The sequence below is a fragment of the Halichondria panicea genome, chromosome 1 (assembly GCF_963675165.1).
Source record: "Halichondria panicea chromosome 1, odHalPani1.1, whole genome shotgun sequence".
Classification (NCBI taxonomy): Eukaryota; Metazoa; Porifera; class Demospongiae; order Suberitida; family Halichondriidae; genus Halichondria; species Halichondria panicea.
The window spans coordinates 14,471,306-14,485,928 of record NC_087377.1 but is presented as its reverse complement, the minus strand read 5'-3'; the positions used below and the strand labels follow the sequence as shown (position 1 = coordinate 14,485,928).

At 38.6% G+C, this 14,623-nt stretch overlaps 2 protein-coding genes across 5 annotated transcripts; one reads left to right on the top strand and one right to left on the bottom strand.

Moving 5' to 3' along the window:
- Positions 1 to 8,640: 8,640 nt before the first annotated feature.
- On the top strand, positions 8,641 to 10,253 carry LOC135332824 (uncharacterized). The gene is made up of 5 exons (XM_064527770.1): positions 8,641 to 8,807; positions 8,870 to 9,116; positions 9,230 to 9,452; positions 9,505 to 9,711; positions 9,773 to 10,253. Exons 1-5 carry the CDS (start codon positions 8,641 to 8,643, stop codon positions 10,084 to 10,086), a joined length of 1,158 nt encoding a protein of 385 aa, XP_064383840.1. The 3' UTR covers positions 10,087 to 10,253.
- A 611-nt stretch (positions 10,254 to 10,864) lies between these two features.
- Positions 10,865 to 14,365, bottom strand: LOC135351367 (uncharacterized). Of its 4 annotated transcripts, none has more exons than XM_064550359.1 (11): positions 14,277 to 14,365; positions 13,171 to 13,234; positions 12,641 to 13,104; positions 12,379 to 12,589; positions 11,977 to 12,255; positions 11,855 to 11,929; positions 11,668 to 11,799; positions 11,500 to 11,619; positions 11,369 to 11,432; positions 11,265 to 11,313; positions 10,865 to 11,221 (listed from the first exon to the last, which is right to left on the bottom strand). In XM_064550359.1, the coding sequence occupies exons 1-11, from the start codon at positions 14,280 to 14,282 to the stop codon at positions 11,027 to 11,029; spliced, it is 1,659 nt and encodes a 552-aa protein (XP_064406429.1). In that variant the 5' UTR covers positions 14,283 to 14,365; the 3' UTR covers positions 10,865 to 11,026. The 4 variants fall into 4 exon arrangements, with proteins under 4 accessions (XP_064406429.1, XP_064406435.1, XP_064406440.1 ...); XM_064550365.1 differs by having other exon boundaries at positions 11,265 to 11,310; XM_064550370.1 differs by having other exon boundaries at positions 11,075 to 11,210.
- Between the last annotated feature and the right edge of the window lie 258 nt (positions 14,366 to 14,623).

Here is a 14,623-nt window from a genome sequence, read left to right as displayed (position 1 = left end):
CTTTCAAGTACTATTTTTAGTGTTTGTCGGATAATTACTATTCACACACTTTCCCAATAATCTGTTTACAGATACGCATCGGATAATGTGAGAATCATCCCACAGTTTATTTATCGTGCAATTCAATGCAATGCATGCGCATAATTGTAAAACAATTACGAGCTCCTATAGTCGTTAAACATGATGATAGGTGCAGTACTAATCATCTTATTTTCAATAATAAGTGAAGAGGTGTACTCATCATCAGTGTCTCTGACTGTTGAAGGAGGAGTGAGTCTGGTTGGTGAACACTGTCCTGGGACTATCAGGCTGTTCTGTGAAGGAGTGGACCTCACAGTGCTAGATTGGAGGTTGTACCATGATGACGACATGTATATTTCCGAGCACTTTGATGTCGATAATGCGAATGAGACCACAAAATGTTTTAACGACTCAACATTGGATCAGGTATCTGCATCTGTTCAACTTGTTAATTTGTCCCGGGGCAACATCATGACTTTTGCAAATTTCTCATCAGTTCTTATTTTATACATTTCTCAAAAATCCATTGGGATACAGAATATTTTTAGGATCAGTTGTGGTGATGCACTAAACTTCAATGAAACCTCAGTAAACATCTCAATAGTACAAGAGACAGTACCCAATGTCTATAATTTCAGTGTGAGCATCAATACTTCTATGTCTGCTATAGATATACTGACGGTCACTTGGAATCAAGTAAGTTAATAACTTTGTAATGCTTGTCGCAAAGTTCGCTGCATTAATTAATTCACACTGTAGGTTGAATGTTCGCAATATCAGGAGAAGATCCTCTATAATCTCTCCCTTTTCTACGATGATGTTAACGACAACAAAACTGTAAACAGTAGTTTATGTACAGCAACTTGTTCCGTCCACTTTGAAGTTTTGGAGACTGGCAATGACAAGATGTATGTTGCTACCCTTCAAGCTAGAAACAGCATAGGGACTAGTAATATCACTACATACAGTGGTATCATACCAGGTATTAGTACTATTAATAATCCATTAATTAGTTCCTCATTTTCTCCCCAAGCTGGTGCTATCATGTGTGATACACCTTCTACTCTTATCAACGAGAACCTTAGTATTGTATCTGCTGAATCTAGTTTCACGGAGGGGTCAAAAATTATGCTCCAGTGTGACGATGGTCTACTTCCCAGTCACCCAAGAACAGCAACTTGTGTTAAAGTTTCAGGAAGAGGAGAGTGGGTGCCTAATCCTGCTGACCTACTTTGTGAAGGTGTCTTACACAAGATAGCTTCTGAATCATGACATTATAAATAATTGTCTCAATGTACAGCACCCATTACTAACAAATCAGTTCACATCAATACGTCTTGTGTATCAGAGAAAGATGGCCACTCTTTATCAAATGCTGAGATTACAGGAATGAGCACAAGCATAACGTTCTTAATGGCAACCCTCCTTGGATTCCTCTCTGGACTCTTAGTGATGCACCTTTCCTCTCGTAAGAAGGCAGTGTTCTCCCCGACAGCTGAAGAACAAGCTAACGTAGGACCCATTGCATCAGCTGGTCCTGTTTATGAGGAGGTGTTACCTAAAGAGGAGATTGAACTGAACACTAATCAGGCGTATGGACCAGTAAGAGTGTGAAAAACGTGACTGTGTTACAGTGTTCATCTAATATTCCAGTCACTTATTATTATATCCGACTAGAAAAACATTTGCAATGTGAAAAATTGCTAGGATTGGCCAGGGGAACCACAAAAAAGCGTGGGAACAAGAAATCAGACGAGAGCATAACTCCAATCCGTTACAACGTCAATCACATGTATACTGGCATGTTTTCCCAGCCAATATGCCACGCAATTTTTACTGGTGGAGTGATGACCAATCCCTATATATATTTATTATACATCCATTTTAGAATGTGGGGCACATAATCACGATGATTTGTGATGAATTGATGTTCCTAATACATGCAGTGTTGAGCACAGGTACACACAGTCCATCCATGCGTAGTAACATGCACGGACCGTACTGGTGACTGCATGGAATGATGTGGTGGATGGAAGCTGATAGGTGGATCTGGAACACAGTCTATTATTTAATATACTATGTATTGTACATGTTCATGACGTTGTAACGGATTGGAGTTATGCTCTCGTCTGATTTCTTGTTCCCACGCTTTTTTGTGGTTCCCCTGGCCAATCCTAGCAATTTTTCACATTGCAAATGTTTTTCTAGTCGGATTCCCTTTCTTTTTCAGTACAGTTTACGTATCATGACATGCATAAGTGGAACGTCAAGAGGCAGTACAAGAAGAGAAGACAGGACTAATCAGATATCTTCTAGAATATCTCTGGACTAATAATTATAGTATAATGAGTAATAATTTATTGCTTGATAATTATGTTGAATTTGCGAATCAGTATTAAATGACAGCCATTTTAAGAGCATGATATCTAGCCAGTGCATATAGCATGCCTGTCAGAGAAAGGGAGCTAGAGCTGAACAGTGTGAAGAAAAGGAACACCTCAGGCTCTGGAAAAGCACTGCTGCACTGATTTTAGGCGCACGGTTTATTAGCCACGCCTATCTATTATTATTGGCCACAACGCAATTGCTGAGTCATTAAATATGGCGGAATTGTCTAGGTAAGAGAAATAGAGACTGAGAGGTCATCTGCCTTGTGGAAGCAATCGCAAATCTGAAGAAGCGCTTTGTAATCCAGGTTGTAGTCGTTTGGAAACCCTGTGCAGAATGTCCTGGAGATGGCTGTACTTGGAGTAAATGCTGGGCACAAAACTTACTTACTTACTTACTTACTCACTTACTTAGTCAGTCAGACAAAGAGCGGTGAAACGTCGAAATAGTGCAATTTTTAAAATGAAAATATTCATTCATTAAAATGTTTATGGATTATGAAATGAGAGATACAAAGAGAGAAAAGGCTAAATAAACTATCTGTTCAGCCAGTTTCTTGATGTGGCCTTTCCCTGCAGAGATAGAACAGTTTGAACATGAGTCAAAATAATTGAAATATTGCTAAACACGGGCAAACCCACTGCCAATCCTATGTAAAACCTACTGGTTTTACTAATTGTGGTACATTTGACAAGTCAGATAGTATTCCATCCACTGGTGTGAGCTGAATGGACCATTATCTCAATCACCTGTTTACAATGCAATCACGTACACTGAAACTAATTGCCACCATTAACGAGAATTGTCACAAACTTTCCATACACTGTAAATAATTGTTGCCACCAATTACGAGAATTGTCACAAACTTTCAATAGCCAGAGATATCCCAATAGAAAACTTTGCTATGAGTGGCTGGCTTTACATGCAATTCACTAACATAATAATTATGGCTTACTCAGGTTGTAATTACGAGATGATGGGCACTTTCCTGACTGTTCTGTGACGGAATGGACCTCACCATGCATTTTAACATGGTTATACAATAATGAAGATGGCGAAATACCATCACAGCTACTATACGTCTGATCATGAGCCTTGAGTTCCAAGCAAGACACGTTCCTGTAACACAGCTAAATTACGATAAATTATATACACATGCATGTAATACTATAAGTATACATTCAGTTACTAATACGTAACAATGCCAGCTTCAATGCAAATCTCATACAAATTAGTTATAGTCACACTTCTCTTTTTAACTGTTTGAGATTTTGTGTACCCCGACTGACCAAAGAGTTAGCTTCTACCAGATATAGCACTTTTATCCAATTCGAACAACACCTTAATCCACAGATCGTTGTAGAGTGATTCAACAAGTCTTTGAAGCGGAAAGCAGCCATTTCATAGGGGAAAGACTGGGAAAGTTCTATAGCTTTTTGCGTTGGTGTACAGTTGGTAGTATTGTGTCCTACGGATGTCCTGATAAATCTCAGAAAATACTTCAGAAAAGTGAGAGACCAGAAAAGATGAGTATACCAAACGACAGTAATGTATGGCCAGAGGGTGCAACCACAATTGCAAGAATTCTATATAATTATACCCATGCACTGATACCAAGAAGCTGTTTGTTTTCAGTTATTATAGTATAATTCATGTATATAGGATTTGTCATGATACAGACTGTCTGGAAGAAGAGATTGATGTTTGAGAGACTACTATAATTATAGCTCACTTGCAAGCAAGGCACTTCTAGGTGCTAAACTGACAGATTCACAACGAGGAAATGTACAGAAAAGTATGGTGACATGTGCATGGATATAGAAGGACAGACGGGAGATCCCACACATGTACATGGCCGATGTCCTAGCAGAAGTACAGAAGATACGACAGGCAGGTGTGATTGAACCATCCACCAGTTGGTGGAGTTTCCCGATATTGTACCAGTTAAGAATGGCTCCTTTCGCATCTCTTTCAAATTTAAGAAGCTGAATATGTTGTTATTGGATCGAGATGCGTATCCGATACCACGTATCGATTAATTTGTTAGGAATGGCACACTTTGTCACACCTCTGATTTAGCGAAAAGTTGTACACTGGCAAGTTCCACTTGCTCCCAAAGCTGCCTTTTATTTTCCACTGGTTATATTTCAGTTCACAGTAATGCTGTTTGGACTAAAAGGGTCCCAGCTACGTATGCACGTTCCAGCGGCTAATCATAGAGACTAATGGACTTGGTAAGTTCGTGTACAGTGAGACTTGGAACGACCACCTTGTTCACCTGTAACATGAACTCTCAGGCGGGCAGGCTAATTGACTGTCAACGCCAACAATTAAGAGTGCCAGATTTGCATGAAGGATCGAGTGTTTGTGCAGCATGCAGTCGTGGTTTTACCTGTTACGAAGATTAAGAAAGATGAGAGATCATTCATGGAGCTGCATGAGTGTTGTTTAATTCCAAACTATTCCTCCATTGTCGGTTCAGATTTGACGAAGAAAAACTCTCTGCAAGTGTATATAATTATATGATGCCCTCACATGGTTGCATCATTGAAAGAGAACAACCTTCGATTGGGTCGTTGGATTCCATACAATTTTAATCAGGAAGCCAATGGAATGGCCAAGTGTTAATTATGTGGCACACTACCCTTACTTGTTTCACGCTGGAGAAGGGTAGAGGTGTATGTGTTTAAATTACGACTTATTTTTTACTTTTGTTAGATACTACTTGTTATGTGCTTCTTATGGGTTTTGTTTACCTCTTACGGTCATGGACAGCATAAGCCTGGTGATTAGGATTTATCTTGCTGTTAAAGTATATAGAGTCAAGCTACCAATGAATAGCGTCCTATACCTACCCGCTCGGTGACAGCGCATAGCACATGGTTAACGCGCATATATCGGCTGAACTTCCCATGCATGCACTGTATACGCATATCTACCTAGATCAATGGAGGATAGAGACACTGTTACAGAATCTGCAGCAATAGTATTTTATATTAACTCTACCTAATATAATACTTTTACCTGAAATGACTGTAAGTTGTGTCTATAAAGCCATGCATAATTACAGTGAAACAATTAATTACATCATTTTTGTTGCACCACCCATGCTTCAAAACACCTTTAAAGAATTCTCTGATTCTTTTTCTGCTGGCAAGGAAACAATGGTAGATCTATATCAGCTACAGCTCACCCTGATTCTGCTCATGATTTTAAGTAACTTCAATTCAGCAGGTAAAAGTATATTATTAGGTAGTCTAAGAGTCAATATATAGATACTAGCTGCAGATTCTGCAACAGTGTCTCCATCCTCCATTGAGAATGCCTGTCCTCAAGAGAAGAGAAGTCTGATGTGTATAAGTGAAAGTGATGCACTGATATGGATTATTCCAAATCCTTTGCCAGGACGGTCAATGGAAACACTTAATGCTGATTATTCAAGTTTAGTTGAGCCTACATTCGGTCAACGCAACATTAGTGGAGACACACTTGGAGCATACAGGGTATCACTCAACTCAGTAACACCACATCTGAACTCCACACTGGAAGTAACCCTGTACAGTTCGATGGACGGTCAAAATATTGAGTGCTCGGGAGCAACTGTGCCAATTGATCTCTATGGTGAGTTGATCTAATTGTGGTTAAATTTACATTATTATGGTGTGTTCTTTGTATCAAAATTACAATAAGTGCATGGATGTTTCTATATAGTAAAGCGACGATATAGTCGCAGTGACGGAGATGAATATATCAGTGGAGCGTCAATATAGTGACACAGTAATAAGAGAGACATTTATGTTACTGTGACTATCATCGCTTTACTATAAGCATCCACTTATTGTAATTTTGACACAAAGGGCACCCCATAAAACTGCATTGTGTGAGGAATGCACCGTATACTGTTCTGTACAGTGCTCACTAAGATTTTTCTCGGATACCTATATAGACTCTCCAGGACTACCAGAGCTTCTTCAAGTTTCTGATATTGTCAATAAATCACAGAATAGCACTGTTACTCTCCAATGGAACCCTCCTCTTTCTAGTGCAAAGGTTTACTACTCTGTAACAGTCACTCTCACAAACAACTCTGCTTATGCCATGCTAGTGGTAACAGAGTCACACATTGAGCTGACACTTCAGTACAATCAGGAATATGCAGTGATGGTAGTATCTACAAATTGTGCTGGGTCCAGTCTTCCCGTATCACTCAACATCATATTAGGTAAGCATTATTTTATTGATCAGAACAGATTTGAAATGTATTGTAATTAAGTAAGGTGTGATGTCCTTCCTCTTCTGGAAAATGGAACGTTTGAATTCAGTAGCCATGCAGGCAGAAGGAGCACGATCGTCACTCTCTTGTAATGAAGGATTTGTTCCTGTTGGGCCAACTACTGGCACTTGCACAAATGATACGACATGGCAACCTGACGTGCTTGCATTCAGATGTCATTCCATCCTTGATGAAACTAATGGTACAATTATAAAATTGATTGCTCTAAGTTTGCCAAAATAAAAATTATTTGCAGCACCCAGTACAAGCCAGACAATGAAATTGACTCACATCGATACATTATAGCAGAAAAAGCTGATGAGTTTTTATCAATTGCTGAAATTACAGGGATGACCGCAAGCATCACATTCTTGATGGGAATTTTGATTGGATTCCTTGCTGGACTTCTAGTGATGCATAATTATTTGCTCTCGTAAGAAGGCAGTGTTCTCCCCAGCAGCTAAAGGACAAGCTAACGTTGGACCCATTGCACAAGCTAGTCCTGTTTATGAGGAGGTGTCACCCAAAGAGGAGATAGAACTGAACAGTAACCAAGCGTATGGACCAGTAAACATGTGTTAGTATTCATGACTGTACATTCCAGCCAGTATTATACTTCTATAGCTAGCGTTTAGTAACACGTGAAAATCGAGCATCAACATTATTATATTCATGGTGATGTTCAAAAAACAAAATCCTATTTTTGAAGAGTTTACAATAATCAGATAGATCATGGAGTATTAGATCCATGCATGGAGGTGTATAAAAAGGTCACTAAATTAAGTGTGAGCTGCAATCATTTTTTCATCCACCTAAAGTACTTTGCTTTCTAAGTGTTGACAAACAGTTCCTATAATATCATTCACACTAGATCTACCCAAATTACCTGTTTACAGCCCTATCACAACTGAAACTAGTATTATTGTTCCCACTAATTACGAGAATTGTCACAAACTTTCAACAGCAAGAGATAACCAACAGTTCGAATAGAAAACGTATTCTTTCATCGAATTAGGATTGCACGAGAGGGCTGGTTGTTATACATGTGATACACTTTTAGAATGATGCAGCATGATTGTGTGACTCAAAGTTGACAGAATCAACCTGTTCAAGCGCAAATCAGCAATAATCATGAAAATCTCTGTTGCCAACAAACTGCTTGCAATTCACTAACATTTCAGAAATAAGTTAAGAGAGGTACCACATTTAAGAAAATTATTATCGCTATTGAAGAAGGAGTGAGTCTGGTTGGTGACACTGTCCTGGAATTGTCAGACTGTGACTGAATATTGAATAACTATACTGTGTACGTCAGGTTGCTTTCCAATTGAGCTCAATTTTGACGACATATACAATTAAGACTGTATGTATACATGCAAGCATGTTACTTTCTTTCCTGAGTGTAATTACTATAATGACCTTGGTATCCTTGAAATACAAGCCCATACCACAATTGGCTATAATTATAGTTTCCCATTTGAATGTGAAGTGCTCCACTGCTCCTTAACTAATAAATTATCTGCCAAATAATTTTCGTAAAAATAATATCAATCTTTGCTACCTCGCCCGATTCACGTGCACCCACTGGCATCAATTTTGATCCTTTTTCCCTGGATGTATAACCCAACCCAGCCACACTCAATACATTGTGAATCCCTCCCCTTTTGCAAATATCGATCGGAATGTGCTGTGGTTTTCGACAATCTCAAAGTACTCTTGGAAATGCAGGACGACACCTATAATTATCAATACATGTTGCCTATACATCCTCAGCTATCTGCCAAATGACAGACTGGTGTTTGTCGATAATTTACTATTCATATTACCTGTTTATAGTCTATCACATGCACCTCGGATATCATGACTGAACTTTTAGTCATCCCAAAGTTTATTTATCTCGCAATGCAATGCGCATACGCTGTACTATAACAAATACAACTTTTATCATCGTTAACATGATGACCGTGTGCAGGCCAAGTGCAGTACTGATCATCTTCATTTCAATGATAAGTGAAGAGGTGTACTCATCATCAGTGTCTCTGACTGTTGAGGGAGGAATGAGTCTGGTTGGTGAATACTGTCCTGGAACTGTCAGACTGTTCTGTGAGGGAGTGGACCTCACACAGTTAGAGTGGAGGTTGTACCAAGCTGAAAACATGTATTTTTCAAGACCTTTATGTCTGATAGTGTGAATGAGACAAGAAATATCTCAATTTTGACCTCCGCATCTGTTGAACTTGTTCGAGTGTCACAAGATAGAATTTCTAAAGTTTTTGCGAATTTCTCATCAATTCTTACTTTAGAACTTTCTCAAACAGCCATTGAGATACATAATATTATGAGGATCAGCTGTGGTGACGCAGAAACCAACAATAACACCTTGGTGAACATCTCAATAGTAAAAGAAACACTGCCCGATGTCTCTAACTTCAGTGTAAGAATCAATACATCATCTGTCCCCTCTATAGTTATACTGGCTGTCACTTGGAAACAATACGTAAGTTAGTCATAATTGGTTTTGCAACAAGTCAACTGCACACTTTGCAGGCTGAATGTTCGCAATATCAGGAGGAGATGTTTTACAATATTTCCCTTCTCTATGACAATACAAGCTATAGCAAAAGTGTGAGCAGTAGTGTATGTACACCAACTTGCTTTGTCCCCTTTGAAGTCTCGGTGACTGGAAATGACAGGATCTATGTTGTCACCCTTCAAGCTAGAAACAGCATAGGGACTAGTAATATCACTACATACAGCGGTATCATACCAGGTATTAGATCAAATAAATTATAATCCTAATTAGATCCCCATTTCTCCCCAAGCTGGTGCTATTATGTGTGATACACCTTCTACTCCTATCAACGGGAGCCTTAGTATTTTATCTGCTGAATCTGGTTTCACGGAAGGATCAGAAATTGTGCTCCAATGTGATGATGGTCTACTTCCCAGTCACCCAAGAACAGCAACTTGTGTTAAAGTTTCAGGAAGAGGAGAGTGGGTGCCAAATCCTGCTGACCTGCATTGCAAAGGTGTCTTACACAAGATAATAGCTGAATCATGACATTATAAAATAATTGTCTCAATGTACAGCACCCATTACTAACAAATCAGTTCACATCAATACGTCTTGTGTATCAGAGAAAGATGGCTACTCTTTATCAAATGCTGAGATTACTGGAATGAGCACAGGCATAACATTCTTAATGGCAACACTCCTTGGATTCCTCACTGGACTCGTAGTGATGCACTTTTGCTCTCGTAAGAAGGCAGTGTACTCCTCGGCAGCTGAAGGACAAGCTAACGTAGGACCCATTGCATTAACTGGTCCTGTTTATGAGGAGGTGTTGCCTAAAGAAGAGATTGAACTGAACACTAACCAAGCTTATGGACCAGTAAGAGTGTGAAAAACACGACTGTGTTAGTAAATTTCCAGCCAATATTATTGTGGTATATTTGACGAGTCAGATAGTATTCCCTCCACTGGTGTGATGAGCTGAATTGATCATTATCTCAATCATCTGTTTACAGTGCAATCACATACACTGAAACTAATTGTTGTCACCAATTACGAGAATTGTCATCAACTTTCAATAGCCAGAGATACTCCAATAGAAAACACTTTGCTATGAGGGCTGGCTTTACATTTGATGCAGTGTTATAATTATTATGATTATAGTATACTCAAAATTGATGAATCACCTGATTTGACAATCTTAATTGTTCAAGAAAGTAATGAATCCTGTACTGTGTTGCCAAAAACTTCATGCAATTCACTAACATTGATAGGCTTATACTCAGCTAAAGAGATGATGGCACTGTACATCTGAGAAATTCTTACGTTCTTCTTCTAATTTTCCTTATACTGGTAAGATTATTATGCTGTTTGTAGTATCCTGAACTATGGACTAACCAGCTATATTTAGAGTGCTGGTGTATGATGTCATTTCCTTAGTTACTATGTTCTATTTATGTTGGAGTTTTATATTACTAGCTCAGTCTTGTCCATGTGCTTAATAAATAATGAATGCACCATTCTTCTGAACATATATATCAAGTATATAGCGTGCAGTATAAAGTAGCTAAGACTAAGTTACTACAAATTGGCGACGAGGATAAACTGTTTCGACATGGCAAGCTCACGAATGGCGGCTTTCTCTCCAACGACGGAGTACATGACACAAACCAATCATGACATAACAGAATATGAGGTCATTACATAATATGACATAAGAGATAATGAGATCATTACATACTGACAGCACATGGCACAAATCATAAATATATACCTATACGCCTACACACAATCTAGAATGTTCTAGATCCTTACAGTTCAGGTCGTTCGAGCTACGAGTGCTCTTTTCCCACAATAATAACTTTGTAGACAGTGAATTTCCCTCCCTTCTTTTGACTAGACTCCAGCTCTCTGTCTAGATCTATATCCTGCACTTCTTCTAAGGGTGCTACTACATTGTTGGCTTCTGAACTAGTGTTTGTCTTCTCAGGATTTGCTTTGGTCTCCTCAGAATTGCTAGTTGAACCCTATGCAAAGTATTTTATCAAGAAAATCCACCAACTAACGTACCTCAGCTGTTGTGTCCATTTGTACTAAGGAGCTGTCGAGTTTGATACTACTGAAGAAATGAAAATGGTTAGAAAACCAAAATTGTATGGCTACGCTATGATTACCTATTCATGCTGATCTGAGAACATGAAGCTTCTTTGCTATATTGCAAATTTATCTGGACAAACTCTGAGAATATACAGATGTATATATGCATGGAGTTAATTGCAGTGTTGAAAAATGGAACAAATGTTACTTTTGTATTGACGAGGGGCAAGCAGGAAACAGACCAGAAGAGCATTTCCAAATAGAGCAAATAGAAAGGCTACAATGACCAATGCATCACGTGCTATGCTCCAATCCAGACTGCATGTATCTGCAGAGAGACGTCTTAGAAAATAAACTCAACTCAGTAAGAACTTACCTTGTTGAACACCAGTGATAATGGAAAAAACAGTAAGAAAAATGAAGCTCAACATTCCCAAGAGACATACCATAAACAAAACAATCTTTACTAGAACCCGTTGCAACTGCTTTGTAACACAGATATATATAACTGCAAAAATGTACAAGACGTAGTTTAGGAAATTTTACATTATACTATATTATACCAAATGCTGTTCCGACAGTGATCAGCAAAATGGTTAGAGCAAGGAAAATTATAGCCACTGTACTGAACCTCGGACCTGAAACAGTGAAGATTAGTTAACGTCTATAATTGTGTGATACTTACTTGATATCGCTTTTTCAGTAAGCCTGTTCCTAACAACTAGAGTGCCATTCACAGACACAGAGAACTCAAAAAAATAGACTCTCTCAGTAGTTATGTCAGCTATTTCAAATTGTGTATCGAGTGGAGAAACAATCATCATTGGATCCCTGTACATTGAATCAGTCGTGTACAACACATTGCAACTGTCTGTATCCAGACTTCCATTTGAGAAGCATTCATAAGTAAACAGACAGTCTCTTGAGAGGATGGTAGGTGTGAAGTAGAAGCTGCTTTGTTTCACTGAAAAAGTTTGCACTAATAATAAGACATAATTATGGCCTTACGGTATTTCATAGCTTTTACTATTAAATTGCCGGTCCCTATAATAAATGCATTTTGAAGACATACTTAATTTTAACATACCGATAATGACTGGATATTCCACAAGTTTACTTGCCCCGATGGCGTTGACAGCTAACAGTGTCACCCTATACACTTCAGTAGTATCGGAAAAGTTCTGAAAGTTGACTATACACACTTCTCCACAGCTTGTGTGATTTACTGTGACAACACCGGAGTCCAACAGTGAGACTTGATAGATCAAGGAGGTCTGAAATTCTGGACATCGTGTTTCCTATACGAGATATTTACAATTTTACAAGAGCATTGATTATAACTTACTCACCAATTTTTTCCAAGAGACAATGGCATCAGTCAAGGATCCAAATCCATAGAGAGCTGTCACATTAGTTTCATTGGGACTCTCAGGCTCAGTTTCTTGTATAATCTCAACATCCACTGGAATCCTTTTTGAAATTCTTGGATCCCCACATGTAATATTTGATACTGTTCTTAGATTCGACACGTTTACAACAAGCTCAGATGAAAAGTTAGCAATACTTGGATCTGCAGCTGGATCCTGTGCTACTGATAACAGCTCAACTCTTACGAATGCTGGATTACTAGGATTAACAGAAGAAGGTGCTTCTGTATCTGAGAAAAAGGTCACTATATTTATTTTCCCATTGTACCTCCATCGTAAAAATGACAAGTCAACTCCATTGCATAATATCTTGACAGTTCCAGGACATTGTTCACCAACCAGACTCCCTCCTCCCTCAACAATCAGAGACACTGATGGATTTGCATCTTTACAAGGAAGCAACAATCAATGCACTAGAACATGCATGCACAAGTGATATTTTGATTACTCACCTTCAGACTGAGCTATCCAGTATGCAGCAGTAAACAGTATATATGTGATGTAGCCCAGATGAATCTGAGTAGTGACAGTGCATTTTTACCTTGCTACAATCATGGGGGAATTACAGCAGAACATTGAGCTTGCATGCTTGCATTAATTGTTCTATTTATTTCGTAACTGACACTTTAATTATAATTACATACAGGCAGGCCTCAATGCATGTGAACTGCATGTGCATTTATTGATGAATATACTATAGCATAATTATTACTGTCACAGGCGGCCAGACAGTTATGCAGAATTCATGAAATCTATATGCCAGCCATAAATACTTTCAAGATGAATTTCATTATAAGTTCTATGCAAATGTATGAAAGTCATAAACACAACAATCTAAACATATATCATTGACAATCGATTTATTGATTTTTGTTCGGCAAATTAACTGCTATAAAAACCAACTATACTGAGTCTCTATAATTATAGTAACTTAAGGCAGTTTCAAACACCCAGCAATCGTAATACTGTGACAGGCTCTGGGAAAACCAGACTTTTGGAGCAGAGTTTAGTATTGAGCTATAACTAAATGGCTATAGGTCTACATTATATTTACAGTGCATCTATATATACCTCTCTGTAAAATCTGATGCTCGAAATCCACCGAAGCGCTTCATCCAAACTTTCGCTATCACCTAATAATAATATTGTCGTAATGAGCAATCTTTGAGGGGCATTTTTCAACACTTCTTTTTCACAGCTTCGAGTTTCCAGCACACAAAACTCGAGTATGAAACTAGGTATGTGCACACTAAGCAGCATATCATTGCATAGGGGATGCTTTCTCTATCACTTGGTATAGGTACTTGGTCTACCGTAACATTAATATCGCAAACATTTTAGCCTGCTCCAAAAGTCTGGTTTTCCCAGAGCCTGTCTCACAGCTATGCACTATAATTATATTTGTGAAACAGTACATAGAGTCTAGCTCGAATCAGGCACAATAGCTGGGCTGAGTATTCTATTAGCATAGCGACATGAAGATAACATCTATAAAGTTGGTGTTGAAAGCATTAATAAAACCATGCCACCTTCTTACAATCATTGAGAAATTGCTTACCTTCATTTTAGCACTGCCAGATAATATAGAAAGAGTAGTTACTGCTGAAATATCACTTGTAAGTTGGTCAAAGCAAAGCGGGTGCTGCATGGAAAAGAAGGAAACGGAAAAACGGAAATATTATAGCTGTCTAAAGTTTAGATTAAACTTAACGACCATTACCAATCTGTGTTTTTGAATATTGAAAGCACCACCGCGCTGCCGCTAGATCTAGTGCTGATGCCTCGGTGAGGTGCAAAAGGCTTTAAGCCGCACGCCTTGCTGACAAACGGGAGCACTCGCACTCATCTACCATGGCATGGCTCCATTGCCGATGGACTTTCTTACTGCTATGTCTGCTCAGAGAT